The 21899-nt window shown below is 38.9% G+C and overlaps 1 protein-coding gene across 8 annotated transcripts in view; it reads right to left on the bottom strand.

Moving 5' to 3' along the window:
* LOC127809152 (MAP3K epsilon protein kinase 1-like) overlaps window positions 1-21899 on the bottom strand; it is a 100606-nt gene that overhangs the window by 22772 nt on the left and 55935 nt on the right. For all 8 annotated transcript variants that reach the window (XM_052347872.1, XM_052347865.1, XM_052347867.1 and 5 more), the window contains exons 10-12: window positions 16337-16440; window positions 14291-14381; window positions 13465-13857 (exon numbers count right to left, since the gene is read on the bottom strand). In XM_052347872.1, coding sequence (XP_052203832.1) covers window positions 13465-13857; window positions 14291-14381; window positions 16337-16440 — 588 coding nt within the window. The remainder of the gene's footprint in view (window positions 1-13464; window positions 13858-14290; window positions 14382-16336; window positions 16441-21899) is intronic.

The following is a 21899-nucleotide window of genomic DNA, read 5'->3' on the forward strand; positions in this document are numbered from 1 at the left end:
TTCCAATTATATTTCAAGATTGCATAGCACCTAAATACAGAAAGAAAAGAACAAAAAACAGTATTGCAAGACATAGAGGAGAAAAAGAAAATGCAAACTGTGGACAAACCAACAGAGAAAAGATTGCACTAATTGGACATCCTGTAAGCATTAGTCTGTTAAACTTAATTATATTTGCGCGTGTCAGGCTGAATAGAAGGGTATACTAAGAATTCACAAAACAACAATCAAATTGCAGAGACACTAAATCTATGAGCTAAAGTCAAAAGCACATACATGAATACTAGGACACTAGTAGTGGAAAGGTAAAATATTCAATCATTTAACATGTTCACAATCTTAAGATCAGGTGATATGACTAAAAGAAGTTATAAACAACCAATGCCAGCTGAATACTTCATTATGACCTAGAAAGAAGCATAGTTGTCAGTACCATACAGGACAAAAGTATCTGATTTTCCATTGGTACAGACATGGTTTTGGATTTATTGCTATAATCAATTAGTAATATATATTTTATAAAAATGTATACAATTAAAATAAAAGTTTCATATCATAATAACATTATTGTTGAGGAAGAAATTCCGAATTGAAAGGGAGGTTAAGAACAGTGGATAAATGGTATGAATAAGAGATAAGGTGATAAAGAAGAAGAGGATGAATTCAAAAGAAGATAACAAGTTAAAGCTATTCCATAAAGATAGGATAAAACTAATGTTGAGGTTTGCCTAGACTTTTTCAATTGGAAGATCAGTGGAAGCTATTAGACAGTTAGGGTTTTTTAAGCCAAAGTGTAATTAATGTAAACCTTGGGGTTAACTATAAATTCCCTATAGTTGTTAGTTTTAAAGGGGTTCCGCCTTTTTTATAAATAAGAGAACAGGGTGACAGTCGAGGATCATCATCTTTTTTCTTTTCAAGTTCTCAGTTACTATTGTGAGTACCTTTGCTCTAGAGAAAGTGAGACTTGTGTATTGAGTTATTGGGCTTTCTTGGAGTGAACAAGGGATTGTACTTGAGCGATAGGATTGTATGAGAGCTTAGGTTTTGTACTGATTAGTTTCTTCTCAATAAAAGCTGCTTGATTGTGGTGTTGGACTGCTGGATGTAGAGCCAATTAAATTGGCTTGAACCAGATAAATCTGTTGTTATGTTGATCAGTTTTGTGGAAGCATCTGAAGTTTATTATTGCTGTTTCTGTTTTATGTTCTGTTATATGTTTCTATTAGTAGTTAATTAGTTATTGTTGTATTGAGGAGGTGCCTCTTTTGGTTGTAATAAGCTGTCTATTTAAACAGCTTATGTATTCTCTTTCTGATTAAGTTTTCAGTAGTTTATTTCATTCTCTCTCTGGTCTCTCGATCTCGCTGTTATCACTTACAGCTTCATTTAGATCATAGGGTTACATTTACATGGTATCAGAGCCAGGTTGCTCTAACATAATGGCCTTAGCTTCCTCCTCACCTCCTTGATCTTCTTCCTCCTTATCAACCGCTACTCAGTCGGAATTTTCAGCAGTCGCCAAAGCTTTCAATTACATCCCAATCAAACTCGATTCCAGTAATTACATATTCTGGAAAGCACAAATTCTTGCCACGGTTCGTGCGTTTGATCTTGTGTCGTTTCTCAACAAGTCATCTCCTCTAAAGTTTTTGCCGAATTCCGAAGGAGGAGAAGCTGTCATCAATCCAGAATACCTGCACTAGATTCGATCAGACCAACTTTTGCTTGGGTGGCTCTTCTCCACCATCAATAAAGAGGTGTTTGCGCAGGTGATTCACTGTGAATCATCTGCTGAGATATGGATTTCATTAGAAAGTTTATATTCTTGTCAAACAACGGCTAAGTCTTTCCAGCTGAAACAACAATTAAAATCTATAAAGAAAGACTCTGTCCATCAATGATTATATCCTAAAGATTAAGACAGTAGGACATGCTTTGGCAGCCATTGGAGAACCATTAAACGACAAGGATTTGCTACATGCTATCCTCAACGGATTGGATCAGGAGTATGATACCGTTGTGAGCCTTATAACCTACCAAATGGATGATATAGATCTAGAAAAGGTTCAATTCTTGTTGTTGATGCATGAACAAAGGTTATCGGTAAAAAATGCACCTAATCCAACTGGAAATTTTGATTCTGTGTCTACTATGCATGTAAATGTGGCTTCAGTTCCTCCTACACAGAATAACAATTTTGGAAATACAAATAGAGGAGGATATAATCCGAGAGGAAATGGATTTGTTAATAGAGGAGGAAATGGAAGAGGTCGCGAGAGATCATATAAGAGAGTGTATTGTCAGCTATGTGGAAAACCAAGCCACTTTGTAGACTGATGCTATCATCGGTTTGATAAAACTTTTCAACGTATGCCTAATCAAGGTTTTGGAAGGTTAAGTAATGGAAATCAGACAGACTCTAGAGCTTACATGGCCTCCTTTAGTGATTCTAATAGAGCCTACATGAATGATACAGGTTCAATACAAGGATCTCACTATGGTAGTCCTTCTAATCCTACCCCTTACCTTTCTGATAACTATGTTTCTCAGCCTAACTTTTCAGATCCTGCTTGGTTTGTTGATTCTGGGGCAACTAATCACATTACTTCAAATCTAAACAATCTCTCCTTGCATTCTCCATATACTAGTGGAGATAAAGTTGTGGTAGGCAATGGTAAGCAACTTCCTATCACACATATTGGTACGAGTTATCTACAATCCACACCTAATTCAAATGTTGTTCTTTCCTTACCTAAAGTTTTACATGTCCCAAGCATGTAGAAAAATTTACTTACTGTGTCTCAACTTACTCATGATCATAATGTTGTGGCTGAATTTCAGTCGGATGTTTGTTTTATTAAGGACAAAACTTCCGGACGGGTGCTACTTTGGGGACATCTTAAGGATGGGCTTTATAAACTGACACCAGCGTCTTGTTTTGCTGTTGGCAGCAACTCTGCTCAATCTCTAGTTTCTTCACGTGTTTCTTCAACTTTTCATTCATTCATTACATGTAATAAACATGATTCGTGTAACAGGCAACCTTCATTTTGTCATGAGTTGCCAAGTACTGTAAATGTAGTTCAGAATGTTAGTCTGTGTCAGCAGTGGCATAATAAACTTGGACATCCTTCCTTAAATGTACTGAAATCTCTGTTACAGAAAATTGGTATTTCTTGTTCTGTTTCCGATCTATCCTTTTGTGACTCTTGTAAGATTGGAAAGCTGAGTCAACTTCCTTTTATTCGCCATGAAATCACTGCTGTTAAACCTCTAGAGTTGGTTTATTCTGATCTATGGGGTCCTGGCCCTGTTTTATCCATTGAAGGTTTTAGATATTACATAATCTTTGTGGATGCATGTACTAGATATACTTAGATCTATCCTCTTAAACTCAAATCTGATGCTGTGAAAGTCTTTATCACTTTCCACAAGTTTGCTGAACTTCAGTATTGCACTAAACTCAAAGCATTACAAACTGATAACGGTCGGGAATTTAAAGCCTTCTTGCCTTATCTTCATGCAAATGGTATTCAACCTAGGTTTACTTGTCGTCATATACATCAATAGAATGGTGTGGCAGAAAGAAAACATAGACATATAGCTGAGATGGGTCTAACATTGCTTTCTCATGCTAATATTCCTCTTAAGTTTTGGGTTGAAGCATTTCAAACAGCAGTACATCTTATAAATCTGCTTCCTTCCGCAACCTTACAGTACGATATCCCATTTGAGTTGCTTTATCACAAACAACCCAACTATTCTATTCTTCAACGCTTTGGTTGTGTTTGTTTTCCATATCTTCATCCCTATAACAAGCATAAATTTGATTTTCATTCCACCAAGTGTGTTTTTCTTGATTATAGTCACACTCAATCTGGTTATAAGTGCTTGCATCCATCAGGTAGATTATATGTCTCTAGGCATGTTCAGTTTAATCCTCATGAGTTTCCTTACTCTACTTTGTTTTCTTCTTCTTCTACCTCTTTATCTCCTCCTCTTCAATCAACTGGATTTTCTACTGCCTTTTTACAACCATTTTCTTCTATTTCTAATTCTTCACGATGTCCTCAAGTAGCACAATTCCCAGTTCAAGTTCAATCTTGTGATGTTTCCAATGATACTCGTCACAGTCTGCCTTCTCCATCCACTGTCTCATCAACCTTTTCACTGCCTATTAGCCAATTACCAGCCTCTTCAGTTCAGTTTCCAAAACGTAAGACTGTTCCAACACCATCTATTCACCCTATGGTTACAAGATCTAAATCCAAACAGTTAGTTGTCTCTTCCCCAAATGCCTTAGTGAGTTCCATTGAACCTAGTTCTATTCGTGAGGCTCTTTTAGACTCCCAATGGGTTAAGGCTATGGAACAAGAGTTTTTGGCCTTGCAGCAGAATGATACCTGGGAGTTGGTTCCCTCTTCTCCTAATATGAATCTGATTGGAAATAAGTGGGTTTTTCGGGTAAAGTATAATGCTGATGGTTCTATACTTAAGTACAAAGCTAGGCTTGTTGCCAAAGGCTTTCTTCAAACTCTGGGTGTGGATTATGGTGAAACATTCAGCCCGGTGGTTAAAGCTCCAACAATCAGAGTTCTTTTTTCTCTAGCAGTCACTTTTGGTTGGGAAATTCAACAAGTTGATGTCAATAATGCTTTTCTTAATTGTGATCTCACTGAAACTGTTTTCATGACCCAGCCGGAAGGTTTCATAAGCTCTCAATTTCCTAATAATGTGTGTCGGCTGAAGAAATCCTTGTATGGGCTTAAACAAGCACCTAGAGCTTGGTATCTTAAACTGAAAACAGCATTATAGAATTGGGGATTTGTTAGAGCTGTCTCGGATGCTTCGTTATTCATCAAAAAGACGACTGATTATGTTCTATTTGTGCTAGTATATGTTGATGATATATTCATCACTGGTTCTGATTCCACCGCCCTTAAATCTTGTATTTGTGACTTGGATACCCATTTTGCTCTCAAGACTCTTGGTTCGGTTAATTACTTCCTAGGATTTGAGGCATACAGGGACAACAGTGGTCTATATTTAACTCAAACAAAATATGTTGGTGATTTGTTGGAAAAGGCTGCTATGACAGATTGTAATCCCTGTGAAACTCCTATGGTTGCTGGAAATTTTTTAACTGATGAAGGAGAACTCTTTTCTCATCCATCATTATACAGAACCCTTATTGGCTCTTTGCAGTATTTGACATATACTCGCCCTGATATAGCATTCACAGGTTAACAAATTGAGTCAATTTCTGTCTAATCCTAAGACTCAGCATTGGTTAGCTTGTAAAAGATTACTTCGATACCTTAAAGGAACTATGCACTTCGGGTTATTATTTTCTCCTTCGTTGCATGATATGTCTTTACAAGTCTACACCGAAGCAGACCATGCTGGCTGCAAAGTCACTCGTCGATCTACTAGTGGCGTTTGTGTTTATCTTGGCAGCAATCTTATTGTGTGGGGATCTAAGAAGCAGTCGGTTGTTGCTAGATCAGTTGGGGAGGCTAAATATCAGGCAATTGCCTTGGGAGTAACTGAGTTGATGTGGTTGAAGTCCTATTGTGTACTGCAACTCCTATTGTGTGGAGTGACAATTTGGCTGCTAAAAGTATGGCTGAAAATCCGATTTTTCATTCTAGAACCAAGCATGTTGAGATTGATGTCCATTTTGTTCGTGAGAAGGTAGAAAATGGTGAAGTGGAAGTTAGATACGTTCCAATAGCAGATCAAGTAGCTGATGTTCTCCCAAAGGGTTGCCCAAAGACCGGTTTGTATTTTTGAGACAAAAGCTTGGTTTGAAGGTGTCACCTGTGTGTGCTGGTTCTAGTGGTGACGCAAGATTAACTAAGAATAAGTGATCAAGCTTCATGGAGTCTGATTAGAAGGGGAGTGTGGAAGCATCTGAAGTTTATTATTGTTGTTTCTGTTTTATGTTCTGTTAGTAGTTAATTAGTTATTGTTGTATTGAGGAGGTGCCTCTTTCGGTTGTAATAAGCTGTCTATTTAAACAGCTTATATACTCTCTTTCTGATTAAGTTTTCAGTAGTTTATTTCATTCTCTCTCTGGTCTCTCGATCTCGCTGTTATCTCTTACAGCTTCATTTAGATCCTAGGGTTACATTTACAAGTTTCTCCTTTATGGTTTGATCTTTTCAATTCTATTAATTTATTTCTATTGTTCATTTTTTGTTCTTATAATTCCACTGCATCCGTGAGTGTTGGAGAGGGTTTATGAGAGGGTTTTCTTGCCTAAGGGTATAATCTAATAGTCCTAAGGTTAACAACTAACTTTCAAGTTTAAATCCTATCTTATTTGTTGTTGTATTGTAAATTCAAATTTGTTTTTTGAATTCCTAGATTTTAGGAGATAGCTGATGGAAGTTTTCTGTATATATATGCATCATATGATCTAATGCAAAGTGTGACTGAGTTTGTTCCGATCACCCCTTTGCTACTTAGAGTGTTTCTTCCTAAAACATCTAAGTTTGTTCAATTATAAAAACATAAAACCGTCACTATTGCTGACATGTCCTAAACACAACAATTTAACACAATAATATAACAATGTCTCTAAATAAACATACAAAAAAGTAGAGTCACAATTATATAATTAGTAATATAATATTATATGCATAAAATAAAAAACTAAAATCCAGTTTTGCAGGGACTTGCAACAAAGAGGAACTTTCCCTTCCAACCTGTGACGGGAGGGCACAGTGAGGAGGCCCCGGTGCAGGTACAAAGGCCTCTAGGCAGGCCCTCAATCAAGAGGCCAGAAAAAAAATAAATAAATAAATAACCAAAAAGAAGAAAAGAGGGAAGGAAAACAAAGAACAAATAGTAAAAAGATAAATAGCAAAGCCATCTGGTCTGAACCTGAGATCAATCTCTTATTCAGACTGAAGACCAAGATATTTAAAAAGTTAAAAAAAAAAATGAAGTTACCTGATCTGAGAGAGTGATGGCATGCAGGCAAGAAGAGAGAGAGGAGGGGGGGGGGGGGCAATATTCTAAAATGGAATTTTGAAGTCTTGTCTACTGGAAAGCTTCCAGTATGGTATCATATTAACAACATTAGACAAAAAGGAGTGTTTTAGAGAGAGAAGCTCTCAACCAAATGCAGGTTCTGCGCGTATGGATACTCCTGGGTTTGATGATCTTTTTGTTCTAATGGCTTTGTCTCTGTAAGATTTTGGTCAAGGTAGCGTGTGCTTAAGGAGGTGGGTCTTGATTCCTGATTCTAAAAGCGCTGATTTTCTCGGTCAAAACTCAAACTCCAGTTTTCCCGCCTAGGAGCTGGTTGCAGTATGTGGTAACGGAGGTTTTGCCCGAGCTCGTGACTGGTTTTGTGGGTTACTCCTCGACCTGGGCTTGCGACCGGTTTCGAGGGGTCAGTTTGGTCAGCCTTTTCTTTTTGTCGTGTGGTGCTGGGTACCGGTGGTGTCGAGCTTCCTGGGGCTGGCCTATTTCATTGATCTTACCCATCTCTCCGGATGGGTAGGAAGAAGGAGAAGGAAACATCTAAGGCGGTTGGGCCATCAGCTGAAGATGTCTTTAAGGCATTTGGGATTAAGCCGATGGACAGCATTCTGTTGGGTGCTCGGGCGTCTGGGAAGGACAAGGAGCTTCAAGAGCCTCTGGTTTCTCAAGCGGAGAAGGCGAAGGAGATGGCCCCAGATTTAGCCGCAGTTGGAGTTCCTCCAGAAGACGAGGTGGGCGTAGGGCGGTCCAATGAGAAGCCCCGAGACCCGTCCAATGAATCTTCTCCATCGGGCGACCATCATCTAGTGGAGGAAGCTCCGACCCAGGTTCCATTGCTTACCCCTGCTTCTGTGCCTTCCCCTATGCCGATGGCTGATAATGCGCAAGAAGCAAAAAAAGTGGTGAAGGCCGCTAAGATGGCTCCGTGGGTAGGTCTTTTTAAGGATAACAGGAAGTGCAACCAAGGACATACATTGAAAAGGTTTGAAGATGATCATCAGCAGGTGACCCTTGGGGCTAAGGATGTCTACGATGTTCAAGAGACTTGGGGGTCTGCTTTGGTGGGATACTTTGCTGGAAAATTTCTAGGAAGAGCGGCTCTTCTGAAACTATGTGAAAGCTGGAATGTCAAGTATCAATACCTTCCTCACGCTAGTGGTTGGCTTATTTGCAAATGATGATGCAAGGGATCAAGTTCTAAAAGGTGGGTCGTATTTTGTATTTGGTAGACCCCTCATGCTTAAAATCATGCCGAATTGCTTTGAGTTTGGAGTAGACAGCTTTTGTTCAGTTCCGGTGTGGATTAATCTCCCTAGGCTGCTGATTGAATGTTGGCATCCGATTGCTTTAGGTAAAATTGTGTCTAAGGTGGGTAATCCTATTGCCACGGATAAGATGACAGCTACACTAGAGAGAATTTCATTCGCTAAAGTGTTGGTGGAAATTGATGCAACGAGAGAGCTAACCTGAAATGTTCAGATTAATCTCCCTACGGGGAAATACAGAGACCAACGTGTAGTCTATGAGTTTGAACCTAAATTTTGTGTGGAATGCAGAGTGATGGGTCACTCAAAGGGTTCATGTAAAAGCAAGGAGCAGGTTCCGCAGGAGAAGGAGAAGGCCAGACCATGTTGTTAATGAGGATTCTCAGAAGCACCCTGGTAAGGTTAATGATGTTGAGCCATTGGAACCTCAGATGATGCATGTGACGAAGCATCAAAATCAAAGGGATTGTGAGCCAGAGCCCAGCAATTAGCCTGGAAAGGTGGTTCATTTAAGGGATGGGAAGCAAAAGGTATCCGCCGATGTTCAGCCATGTGCAGTGACCACCACTGTCTTGGATAAGGAGAGGCCTTTCCAGATGGTCACTTACAAGAGAAATAAGAAGGTTGATGATGTTGATGGGGGTGGGGGGAGCAATAAGTCGCATGCATCCAAGAAGATGATTGGAAGCAAACCTCACGTAGAGAATGTCAAAAGGAGTCCTGCTCGGAGACAGGATCTTCCACCAATCAAATCTAACAGAATGAAAGGCAGGTCAAGCCCTTCCTTCACCACCATGAAGATCTCCAACTGGAACATCAGGGGTTTTAATATGCCCTTGAAGCAGATCGGGCAACGAAGTTTAATGAAGATGCAGCATGTGGACATTATGGGTGTGTTGGAAACCAAGCTCAACCATGAGAAGCTTTCGCGAGTACTCAGGTTCAGGTTTAAGGACTGGGAGCAGGAAAATAATTTTGATTCGCAAGGGGCGGGTGGATTTTGATTCTTTGGAACCCCTTGACTGTGGAGGTCACTCCCATGGAGATTACGTCCCAGGTCATCCATTGCAAGGTTAAATGTAAGATTTCTTCAGTTGTTTTTCATCTAAGTTATGTGTATGCTTTTCACACGATCACAACCAGGAGGGAACTCTGGTGCAATCTTTCTAACTTTGCTCGGCATTATGAGGGGCCCAAGATGCTTTTAGGGGATTTTAAATGTGTGTTGAAGGACAATGAGAAGATTAATGGATGTGCGATCAATTTTTACGAGATTAAAGATTTTTTGGAGTGTTGCCTTTTGGCTAGTTTATCAGACATGACTTCCTCGGGCTGTTTCTTTACTTGGACAAACAATTCAGTGTGCTCCAAGCTTGATAGGGTGCTCATCAACAATTGTTGGTGTATTCAGGGGTTTGAAAGCCAAGCCACGTTCTTGCCATCAGATTGCTTATCGAACCACTCCCCTGCTGTGGTTTCTCTTTTTCAACAGAGGAGTATTCCCAGGAGTTCCTTTAAGTTCTTTAATATGTGGTCCGAGCACAATCAATTTCTGCCCACTGTTCGTGAGTGTTGGGAAAGCGAATTACATGGGTTAAGCCAGTTCACTTTTTGCATGAAGCTTAAACAGCTTAAGGGTCCTCTTAAAATGCTGAATGTTAAGCATTTTAGTCACATTTCTGTGAGGGCTGAGATGGCTAAAAAGGATCTTGAGGAGGCTCAGCTGGTTGCTGGTTGTTCAAAACCAGCCACATGATAGTGAAGCTCAGAGGAAGGTGCTTAGTCTGCGTAAGAGGGTTTTTCTTCTCTCGAATGCTGAAAGAATGTTCTACTGGCAGAAAGCCAAATGTAATCTGAGGCTTAGTGATAGAAGCACTAAGTTCTTTCATAATATTGTGAAAAGGAATGCCAGGCGCAATTTCATTCCTATGGTTTTAAAGGCCTATGGGGAGGCCACTTCCTCCTCGGAGCAGGTTGCTGAGGAGTTCGTTAGGAACTTTAAGGGCTTGTTGGGTTCTTCCTCCCTGTGTGAGCATGTTTCCATGGACATCCTGTGTTCTGGTCCTATGTTGACCCAAATGCAAGCGGATAGGATGATTAATGATCCCTCGGATCAGCAAATCAAGTTGGCCCTCTTTGATATTGAGGATGACAAGGCCCTTGGGCCGGATGGGTACTCTTCATGTTTTTTCAAAAAAGCCTTAAATGTTGTGGGAAATGAATTCTGCCAAGCGGTTAAGGAATTCTTTAGCTCGGGCTTGCTTTTGAAGCAGATTAATCATACGGCTGTTGCTCATTCCTAAAAATGCCCATGCCTCGGTTGTGACTGATTATAGGCCTATTTCTTGTTGCAATGTGCTGTATAAGGTCATATCTAAAATTTTGGCAGCCAGGATGGTTCCTGTTCTTGGGTCGATTATTGACCAAGCTCAAGCCGCTTTTGTTAAAGGTAGGAGCATTGCAGATAATGTCCACCTGGTTCAAGAATTATTGAGAAAGTATGGCCGCAAGAGAATCTCTCCTAGATGCTTACTTAAAGTGGATTTAAGCAAGGCATATGATTCGGTAAATTGGAGTTTTATTAGGCAGATTTTACTAGTCCTTAGATTTCATTCTCGGTTCGTTGGTTGGGTCATGGAGTGTATTTCGTCCCCCTCATATTCGATTGTGGTCAATGGTGCCTTATGTGGCTTTTTCAAGGGGGCAAGGGGTATCAGGCAAGGAGACCCAATATCTCCTTTCATTTTTGTGTTATGCATGGAATACTTCTCAAGAGCTTTGAATTATGTTGCCAGGCAACCTGATTTTAATTTCCATCCCAAGTGCAACAAACTTTGTATTTCTCACCTTATTTTTGCTGATGATATTATGCTCTTGTCAAGGGGGATCCCATCTCTGTTTCAATGCTCATGGATTGCCCTTAAAAGATTTTGTTGTTGTCTCGGGTCTATCCCCAAATATGGGGAAGTCTAGCATTTGTACTGCAGAGTTACAAGGGGAGGATCTGCAAGATATCCTTAGCATTACGAGTTTCCAGAGAGGCAACATGCCCTTCCGGTATCTGGGGCTTCCTGTTGCAGCTCAGAAGCTTAGAGTGAGCTTTTATGCGCCTCTTATTGATAAAATATCGGATTGTATCAGTTCATGGACAGCTTCTTCTTTATCGTATGCTAGGAGATTTGAGCTCATCCAGGCTGTTCTACAAGGGACTAAATGTTATTGGCTTTCAATTCTCAATGTCCCTGGTGCGGTGATTGATAACATTGTCCGTTTATGTAGGCTTTTCTTATGGAACTCTAATTTTTCATTAGTTTCTTGGAGGTCCGTGTGTATGCCGAAGTCTGAAGGAGGCCTTGGCCTTAGAGATCTCAAAAGCTGGAACACTGGGTTGTTATCCAAGATCTTACGGAACATTCACTCCAAGAAGGATTCTCTATGGGTTAAATGGATTGGCCACCAGTACTTAAGGACAGCATCCATTTGGGAAAGGGAGCATAGAGAGGATGATTCATCCTTATTAAAAAATTTGTTATGTATTAGGAACTCTTTATTACAGGATGGAGGATCCCCCGATGGCGCTATGGCCATTATATCGGGTTGGATTGAGAATGAGGCCTTCAAATCTAAGGCAGCGTATGATTATTTCAGACATAAGGGCAGAGAGTCAAATGGTTCTCAGTGGTGTGGAAGTCCAACCTGATCCCCAAGCAGGCTTTCATTTTGTGGCTATGTGCTAAGGCAAAAATTCTCACGAAGGACAAGCTTTTGTTTCTTAATATCGATCGGTCATGCCCTATGTGCGGCATAGCTGAAGAGTCTTTGAGACATCTTTTCTTTCAATGCCATGTTAGTTCGGACATTTGGAGCTTGATCAGGGCTTGGCTAGGCCTTTCCCGCACAATGTCAACACTGTCAAGGGCATTAAAGTATATTCAGAAGCAAGCCAAAGGGTCTTCTTGGCAGAGCCATGTTAAAAGGATGGCTTTGGCAGCCACGGTCTACCACATTTGGGGTGTTAGAAATCGAAGCGTTTTTGAGAATGTAAAGCCTTGTAGTGAGAGTATTTCATATAGATTAAAACATTTGTATACAAAGCTATGTTTTCTTTGTATCCCCATGTTTTGATCCAATATGAGACTCTTCTTCAGGGGCTTTATTTTTGTTGCCTCTATCGTCCTGAGTATACCTGGTGTATACTGTACATTTTGATCTTTATACATATTTACATTTGATCCCCCTCCAAAAAAACATTAGAAAAAAGATAAGAATGACAGCTGACAATGGATACTGTCCTTGGCAGTTTCCACAAATGTCAAATCCTCACAGCATCAGAAAGACAAACCGCACATCGCATTAGGAGCTAGACAGGTGACACTACTGGCAGCGACCTTAAAAGCTACAGACATCAATAACTTGATATTCATTGTCTGACCCTTTTTTCTGTTTTTTTGCTAGGCATATTCATTGTCAGATTATAAACAATTGATTTGTCTGATACATATTGGATATGTTGATTAGATTTATTTGATAGCATTGTATAATTTAATCTACCTCGGACTATTCAGTACTATGATTGTTGCTACTTGGAATGATTGTAACTGTTATGGTATTTAAAATTATATAAAAATATTACTGGGATCCATGTTCCTATGTTTTGTAGAACCTTTCAGATAACCAATTGCATTATTGGCTTCATACTAAATTTGACTAGTAAAGAATAATGCACCCAGAGCCCCACAAAATCATGTGAGATGTTTCATTGGACCCATGCCTTCCTCATACAAATAATGAAGGGAGAGGATCTAGACTGGCATCAAAGGGTGTTTGCAGGTACAAGAGATTTTGGGACTTGTGAATGTATTCATGGCAAGGGTGAGTTGGAACATGTATATTTGGTTTTTGGACATTATGGCATGCATTATACTTGTAGGACTCAGGCAATCAATTGATAGATTGACTGTTTGCAAGTTTTAGTAGCTCCACAAGCTGGAGCTACAATTCTAATTCCCTCTTAAGATATGGTGTTTTGCCAATAGGATTCAAAGGCAATGGTAGAAAAAAACCTTATAGCACAATACAATTCCAGATGGGTGATTACATTGGCCTATTTCTATTAAAGGTAAAGTAAATTTTCCATTTAACAACAGAGACGTTCTTTATCTAGCAAACAGCATAGAAGCCAAAGAAACTAGTTCAGACTTACCTTTCGAGGACTGTAATCCTGGCTTTTTGTTCCAAAACCAAATGACCTGTGCTCAACATGTGTAGAACTTCCATTTTCTTCGGCTGTGATGTTTTTCCTTTCTGAATCAGTAGGTTTCATCTCACCGTTTGCCAGTACCTCTCCTTCATCATCATGTAGTGGTTCATGGAGTTCCCCTGGATGCGAGGGAGCCACATCATTACCAGTCGGTAATTTGACAGAGGTTGTGGATAGCTGTGGCTTTTCATGGATAGATAAGGTGAGCACTTGATCGGACAAAACATTATCCACAGAATTATCATGTCCTTCCTCAACAGGATTAATGGTTGAGACATTATCACTATCGGATTTGTCAATCTCAGCAACATCTGGAGATAATTCATTTGCTGAGGCCTGACATGCAAAAGTCAGTATTAGGAACGCAAAGAATTAAGGTCCATTTGGTTATAGCTAGGAAAAATTTTGTATGGTTCTGAACCAAATAACATAGAGAAAACCCCTTGGATAAATTGGTTTTAAGACTATTTTAATGAAATTTGTCTAAAAAAAAAGGAGCTCTTTTTCTGGTTCAAACAATTGTTTGAATACCAAACATAAACTATATGAAAATGTGTGTTATTTTCAAAGTTCTTATTGTTTCAGTTACAAAAATCAGTAAAAATGTAAAACACGGACACAAAGATAATGACCAAATATGCTCAACAGTCTAAGTAGTCTCCATCGTTCTTAGTTGTGCAATTGTCATTATCAACAAATGGCTAGAATGTGCAACAAAGTAATGTTCCAACAACAAGATCATTGAGCTTTCAAATTCAGGAGGCATTACTTTAACTTTCTCCCCAGAAGGGCTTTCACCAGCACCTGGATCATCTCCATTTGAAATCTCTGCTTCTGATGAACCATCTTCCTCTAAATTCCTGCATGATAGGTGGCTATTTAGGTATTTTCACATAGCTTTTCCAAGAGAAAACATGTACTTTCATTAATCTGATCGGAATGCAATAATAGGAAATATTTTCAAATGTTTCAAAACAGCAGAATGAATTTGAAGCTATTATGAATCTATAAAAATGTATAGGACAATAAATGAAATCCAATTTACTGTACAAAACCTGGCATTTCCTCCACTTCCACCACTATTTGAGAGCCATGCCAAATTTGAGTTACTCAAGTACCTCATATATAGACCCACCACAAACAATCTGTTTAACCTTCCTACAAGAAGAGAATGCAGTTTTTAATTGATGCATTTTGGCCCATATTACATTGTCAGGCTTACACATGGCTTAGAGGCTGCTTAGGGAAGCATCCCCAGACCTCCATAGGCTTACCAATGCCACTATGATCCTGGAGGTTGACAATTGGCATTCATCTTCCTCCATCATTTTTTTTTTTTTTTCTGTAAATTTTACATCTTTAAAAAGAGCTGCAACACGAGAAGTTCCCAGGGGGTCACCCATCCTAATACTGCTTTTGCCTAAGCACAAGCTCAACTTCGAAGTTCTGATGGGATCCAGTCTCCACCATTTTGCAGGTGGTTCAACATAGGAGTTGAGGCTATTGAATGTTGTCAAGGCACCCTCAGCGTGTTTGGCTCTAGGAGAGGGTATGGCCACACTTTGGCTTGAAGTGGTTTCCAAGAATTGGCAACTTTCAGCCTCCTTTTACAGGTTCCTCATGGAAAGGAATCCTTCCTTCCCTTGGGAAGTGCCTAGCATATAAATTCCCATCTTAAGGTGGTATTCTTTGCATGGACAACAACTCAGGACTGAGGATTGAGTATAGCAAACTAATAATCTGAGGAGAAATGATGCTTTTTCATTGTCCAAACTGCAAGGCCAGTGTGGAGTACAATTGATTCAGTATTTGGTCTGGAGGAGATGTCATGTACAGTAAGAATCTACCTATCCCTTAACAGACCAACTGCGCCAGAGGAGAGAATTAATCTTAGGAGGCAGTTTCATTTGTTTGACATGATACTTTATGGACAAAATCAAAAAGGTTTTGAAGGCAGCAAACAGTTCGTAGTTGGAAATTTCAGCCTTTCAAATGAGTTTTCTTCCATTATAATAATCTACACCTATTTATATTAAATAATTAACATTTATAAAGATATGTCCAAAATGGAAGTAGAAATAAGGTACAACAAACATGGTATGCTATGCAACACAGGTTTGACAGCTTCGGTATTTTCTTGTGCAAGCATGTCAAAATTTTTTCCCTTATACCATTACAAGTACATGCATAAGAAGCATGCATGACATGCATTATGCAGTACATCTATGCATGCGTATCCTGTAGAAGATCAAATATCTCAGCATTTAAGACACGGAATCTTCTCTATTTTAGGCTATGTACAGTAGGATTCTATCTAGGAGGATTTACAGCTTCTTTGATATTATTTGTTTCCTTTTTCAATTGATTGATGATTCTTAGGAGATCACAATCCGTTAGGGATGTGATTTGTAATCTCCTTGTGTGTATATATAGACTGGGCATGTACAGTTGATTGAAATGAATGAAAGTGAATTCCTTTCTCCACATATCCATACAAATATATCTAAGATACAAGAATGCATGTGTACAGATATATTACATCTTTATAAGCAAGTAGACAAACTCATAAGGGTAAAACAGTTGCGTTGCTACATAACAGATCATGTACTTGGGGGGTCAGCAGTTAAATTAGCTGGCAAAACTCAGAAATTTGATAAATAGAATTCCTAATAATGAACTTCTTGAATTATCCTGCAAAGAAAGAGTAAGCAATCTAATGGTAATACAACTATTAAAGCATTACTTATATAAGCCCATAAATTCCTGTCCATGTAATCACAATAAACTATACATTCATGGGATCCATATTATCAACCTCATTGTACCACTGTGCCTGAGGGAAGACGGCAGAACACGCCTTGAGTTCTGTATCCAGGGGTGTGAAAGCAGAGTCTTTGCATCAGGCCTCTGCCTAGCATCCTGAAACAGGTGGCACAAAGTAAAATGCAGCAGCTGATAAGTTAACAACTTGCACACAGGATTACCACAAAGATATTGCAATCTGATCCATGGAATGCATAAAATCCATCAATTTAAATTACTTATCACCAAGAGAAGAAGTCCAGCAACTGAATTAAATAACAACTTCTTATTTTAAATTCACCCAACCAAATTGCTGTAACCACAAACAAATAATTACTGAATCTGCTTTTATGCTTAATATTCAGACATAAATGTATGTGCATGTTTCTGAAGAAATATCAATATTAAAAAGTCCATAAAAGGATGAAGAGAATTCCTCCTTGGTGCATGCTATAATACTGGGTAATTCGGAAATATCCCATGCATACCATATCTCGAGAATGTACTACATATGTGGAATGTCCCTAAAAAGTTGTGGAGTTCTGCTAACTGTTGGCATATAAGAGTTCAAGGGGAGAATTACATTGAAGGAAGGTGATAAATGCTTCATCAATGGTACCAATGTAGTATATTTGGTGCATTTGAAGGGTGCCTAATTGACACACCTTCGATGAAATAGAAGTTCGGACTTTTCCTTTTTTGATGACATGCAACTTCAGTAAAAAATACTCTCTTATCATGAAAAAGCTCAATTTCAGTTAAATTCTTCAGTTTTACATGTATCGATCCCAAAGGCTGCTGTCTATTGGAACTTCAGTTCAAAACCTTCATTAAACCCAACCCCCCTCCCAAGAAAAATGAATAAAGCTCTTCATCCTAATTATAGCAATGCCTTTGGTAGTTTGACACTAACAGTTTCATAATCTTGATGAGCAATGGGAAAACACAACTGTTAGTGTGACCCTAACAGATTGGCTTGATTTACATGCCATCTTACATGGATTAGGATATGGTGTTAGGTGTAGGCATGTGCAAGTATTGGATTCGTCTAATTCTGTTGCCCAAACATATGAGGGCCTGTGCATAATTATTCTTAAGTACATAATTTAGAGAACTCAACTTGAAACTACAAAGACCATTTGCAAATAAACTACCAACAAACAGCACAAATTTTAAAATAAAATCAAACTTAGAAGCAAAGCAGCATGAGACTCCCTCAAACCAGCACCACATTAGACTTCCTCAACAAAAGAAAGAACTCTCGTGTAATTCACTGACTGAAAAATGATAAGAAAGATACAAGAGGGAGAGGGCACTGCCGAGTTCATATACTCAGCGAGCCTAAATGCCAGATTGTCAAACCGCCTAACTAACACCACTAACTCTCATAAACAATACAATCAACAGCACATATATATAACATTACAGCAGCTAACTAACAACAACATGATTACAAATAAACTCAAGTAACATGTTCTTCCACATTCCCCCTCAAATCAGACTCCCTCTTGGATAATTGTCTGCCTGAAGAGCCATGAGAATCAGAATGAACAGGCGACAATTTATGATTCAGCTTGTCACACAAAAACTGAAATATGTTCCTTGGCAAGCCCTTAGTAAAGATATCAGCTAGCTGATAAGAAGTAGGAACATATCGAATCTCAATTTCACCATTCTCCACCTTTTCTCAAACAAAATGCACATCAATCTCAATGTGCTTAGTACGAGAATGAAAAACCTGATTGTCAGCAATACTCCTGGCAGCTAGATTATCACTCCATATTATTGGAGTATGAACACATGGATACCCCAATTCTGAAAATAATGATTTCAGCCACAAAACTTCTGTAACACCTTGAGCAATAGCCTTATATTCAGCTTTCCCAACAGATCTTGCTACCACTAATTGTTTTCAGGAACCCCAAACTACCAAATTACTTCCAAAAAACACACACATCTCACTGGTAGATCGCCTGGTAATCTTACAACCAGCATGATTAGCATCAGTATACACAACTAAGGGCAAATCCGTATGTGATGGAGAAAACAATAGAACCAAACCAAGAGTAACCTTAAGATATCGAAACAGCCTCTTACAAGCTAACCAATGCTGCTGCAAGAACTGGCTTAACTTGTTTACCACAAAGACAATATCGAGTCTAGTATAGGTTAAGTACTGTAAGGACCCAATAATAGTTCAGTATAATGATGGATTAGAGAAAAGTTCACCCTCATCAGTCAAAGAAACAACAGAATTCACAGGAGTTGCACAAGATTTACAATCTTGCATAGCAACATTCTTCAATAAATCCAAAGTGTACTTAAACTGAGTGAGATAAATGCCACTATGATCCCTATGAGCTTCAAACCCTAGGAAATAATTGACAAATCCTAGAGTTTTAAGAGCAAAATGAGTATCCAAATCCTGAATACACGCTCGTAGAGCTGTAGAATCGGACCCCGTAACAAGAATATCATCTACACAAACCAAAATGAACAACACAAACTTAGGAGTCCGTTTGATAAACAAAGAAGCATTAGACACAGCCCTTGAAAACCCCCAAGACTGTAAAGCAGCTCTCATTTTGGTGTACCAAGCTTGAGGAGCTTGCTTAGGCCATAGAGAGACTTTTTCAGCTTACATACATGGGAAGGAAACTGAAAATTTACAAATCCTGCTAAGACATAAGAACCTCCTTAGTGAGATCACTATTAAGAAAAGCATTATTCACATCCACCCGTTGTATATTCCATCCAAATGTAACAGCCAATGAGAATGAGACTCGAATACTAGGAGTCTTAACAACAGGGCTAAAAGATTCTGCATAATCAATCCTTGGAGTTTGAAGAAAACCCTTGGCTACTAACCGAGCCTTGTGTTTAAGCACAGTCCCATCAAAATTGTACTTGATTCTAAACACCCATTTGCAGCCAATGAGATTCATATCCTTAGAAAAGGGAACCAAATCCCATGTATGATTGAGCTGCAAAGCTAAAAACTCTTCCTCCATAGCCTTAACCCATCGTAAGTCTAAAAATGCCTCATGAACGGAAATAGGTTCTAAAGAACTCACTAAGGCATGAGGGGAGGTGATTAGAAGCCACTTAGCCTTAGACCTGGTAAGCATAAGATGAGAGGAAGGAGCTGGGACAGCTTTGTGTTTAGGTACACAAACTGTAGGTCTAGATGAGGAAGTCTGCACAGGCTGTGTGGCAGAAATAGCAGGCAAGGGATCAGTAGGTAAGGTAGAAGAATCAGTAGAAATAGGGGTTGACAAGGAAGGAATTAAAGGTTGTGCCACCTGAGAAGAAGATGAAGAGGAAGGGGAGAAATGAAGAGACTGAAAGAATAGAGTAGAAAAACCACTAGGAATTGACTAAGATGTAGAAGAAGAAGTAGAAGAGGATGAGAACAAAGTAGGAAATGGAAAATCATTGGGATTAAACTGCACGTGCCTTGAAATATAAACCCTTCCTGATGGATGCAAACACTTATAACCAACTTGAGCATGACAATATCCAAGAAAGACACATTTGGTTGAGTGGAAATCAAATTTGTGCTTGATATAAGGTTTTAGGTAAGGGAAACATGGACACCCAAAAGGTTGCAGTAGTAGATAATTAGGCTATTTGTGGTAAAGCAATTCAAATGGAGTGCTAAATTTGAGAGGAGAAGATGGAAGTAAATTGATGGTGTGAATTGCAGTTTGGAAGGCTTCTACCCAAAATTGTAGAGGCATGTGAGCATGGGCTAACAATGTAAGTCCCATCTCTGCTATGTGTCTATGTTTCCTCTCAGCTACACCATTCTGTTGGTGGGTATAGGGACAAGTAAATCAAGGTTGTATGCCATGACTATAAAGGTAAGGTAAGAAGGCTTTGAATTCCCCTCCATTATCAGTTTGGATGGCCTTAATTTTGGTCTGATATTGAAGTTCAGCACATTTATGAAAGGTGATAAAGGTAGGCAAGGCATCAAACTTTAATTTCAAAGGATATAGTCATGTATATCTTGTGTATGCATCAACAAATATGATATAATATATGTATCCGTCAATAAACAAAGAAGGAGAAGGACCCCATAAGTCTGAGTAAATCAATTCCAATGGTTTCTTAGCTATGAATTCACAATCAACAAATGGGAGCTGATGAAGTTTCCCAATTTTACAAGAATTACAAAAAGGAAGAACTGAACGGGAACAAGGAATATGAATTTTATTTAGAACCAATTGCAGTACATTGAAAGAATGATGCCCTAACCTTGCATGCCATGAGCACTAGGAGATAGTCCATGACAAAAATGGATTCTGTATTTTACAGCTGTTCAAAGAAAAAGCATTACAATTTTTCAAAGGAAATGTACTGCTCGCAAATTGTTTAAGCTTGACAAGTTGGGCCAAAGTGCTGTGAGCAGCATGATCAAATGCTGAAATCAACTGATAAAGCCCATCCTTAAGATGTCCTCGAAGTAGCACCAGCCCTCAACTCTTGTCCTTAATCAAACAAGAATTAAAACTAAATTCAACAACAACATTGTGGTCTCTTGTAGGGTTGGTTTGAGTGTATAATTGTCTAAGACCAATATTAGAAATATAAAACAACTTACCATTGCCAACGGACACTTTATCAACACCGTTGTAAGGAGCATGCAAGGATAAATTGTTGAGATTTGAGGTAATATGATTTGTTGCCCCAAAATCAACAAACCATGAGGGGTCTGGTAAAGAAAACTGAGATAAGTTTTCAGATGGTTGAGAAAAATGACCATAATGAGCCCCTCGAACTGATCCTATGTCACCCATGAAGGCCTCATTAGAATCATAAAGGGAGGCTAAATATGCTCTTGAATTTGATTAAGAAACAACATGAGATTTTCCAAGATTTTGACTAAACGTTCTTTGAAAATTCCTATCAACTCAATGATAGCATTTATCCACAAAGTGCCTTGGTTTTCCACACAATTGACAATAAATTCTCCTACCAGACATTCTACCATGACCTCTTCCCCCTCTATTTATATGTCCACCTCCTCTTTTTACAAAACCGCCTCTATTGTTCATAGAACCACTAACATTTCTCGACATATATGAAGTCATGTTGACATGCATAGAAAAAGGCATAACAGACTCAAAATTTACAGATGATTGTGGCATATTCTTAGAGGCTAATCTATGTTCATGCATCAACAACAAATATTGTACTTTCTCTAGGTCAATACCATCCATCTAATAAGTGATGAGACTAACAATAGTCTAATACTCATAATCTAAGCCATTAAGAATTACAAGAAGCAAATCCTTATCATTCAAAGACTCAGCAATAACAGCAAGCACATGACCTATAGTCTTGATATTCAGAATATAGTCATTGATAGACAATGAATCCTTTTTAACTACTGCTTTAATTGAAATGACTTTGCTATGATTTGCTAAGAATAAAGACTCTCACGAGACGACCGTACCTTGGCAGATGAATCACCTGCACTAACACCTCCTTGTCAATCGTAGAGAACAGCCAGTCAAGCAGTAGCTGATTCGACCTCATCCAATTCAAGTACTTTGGATTCACTACTGGAG

The sequence above is a fragment of the Diospyros lotus genome, chromosome 9 (assembly GCF_014633365.1).
Source record: "Diospyros lotus cultivar Yz01 chromosome 9, ASM1463336v1, whole genome shotgun sequence".
Classification (NCBI taxonomy): domain Eukaryota; kingdom Viridiplantae; phylum Streptophyta; class Magnoliopsida; order Ericales; family Ebenaceae; genus Diospyros; species Diospyros lotus.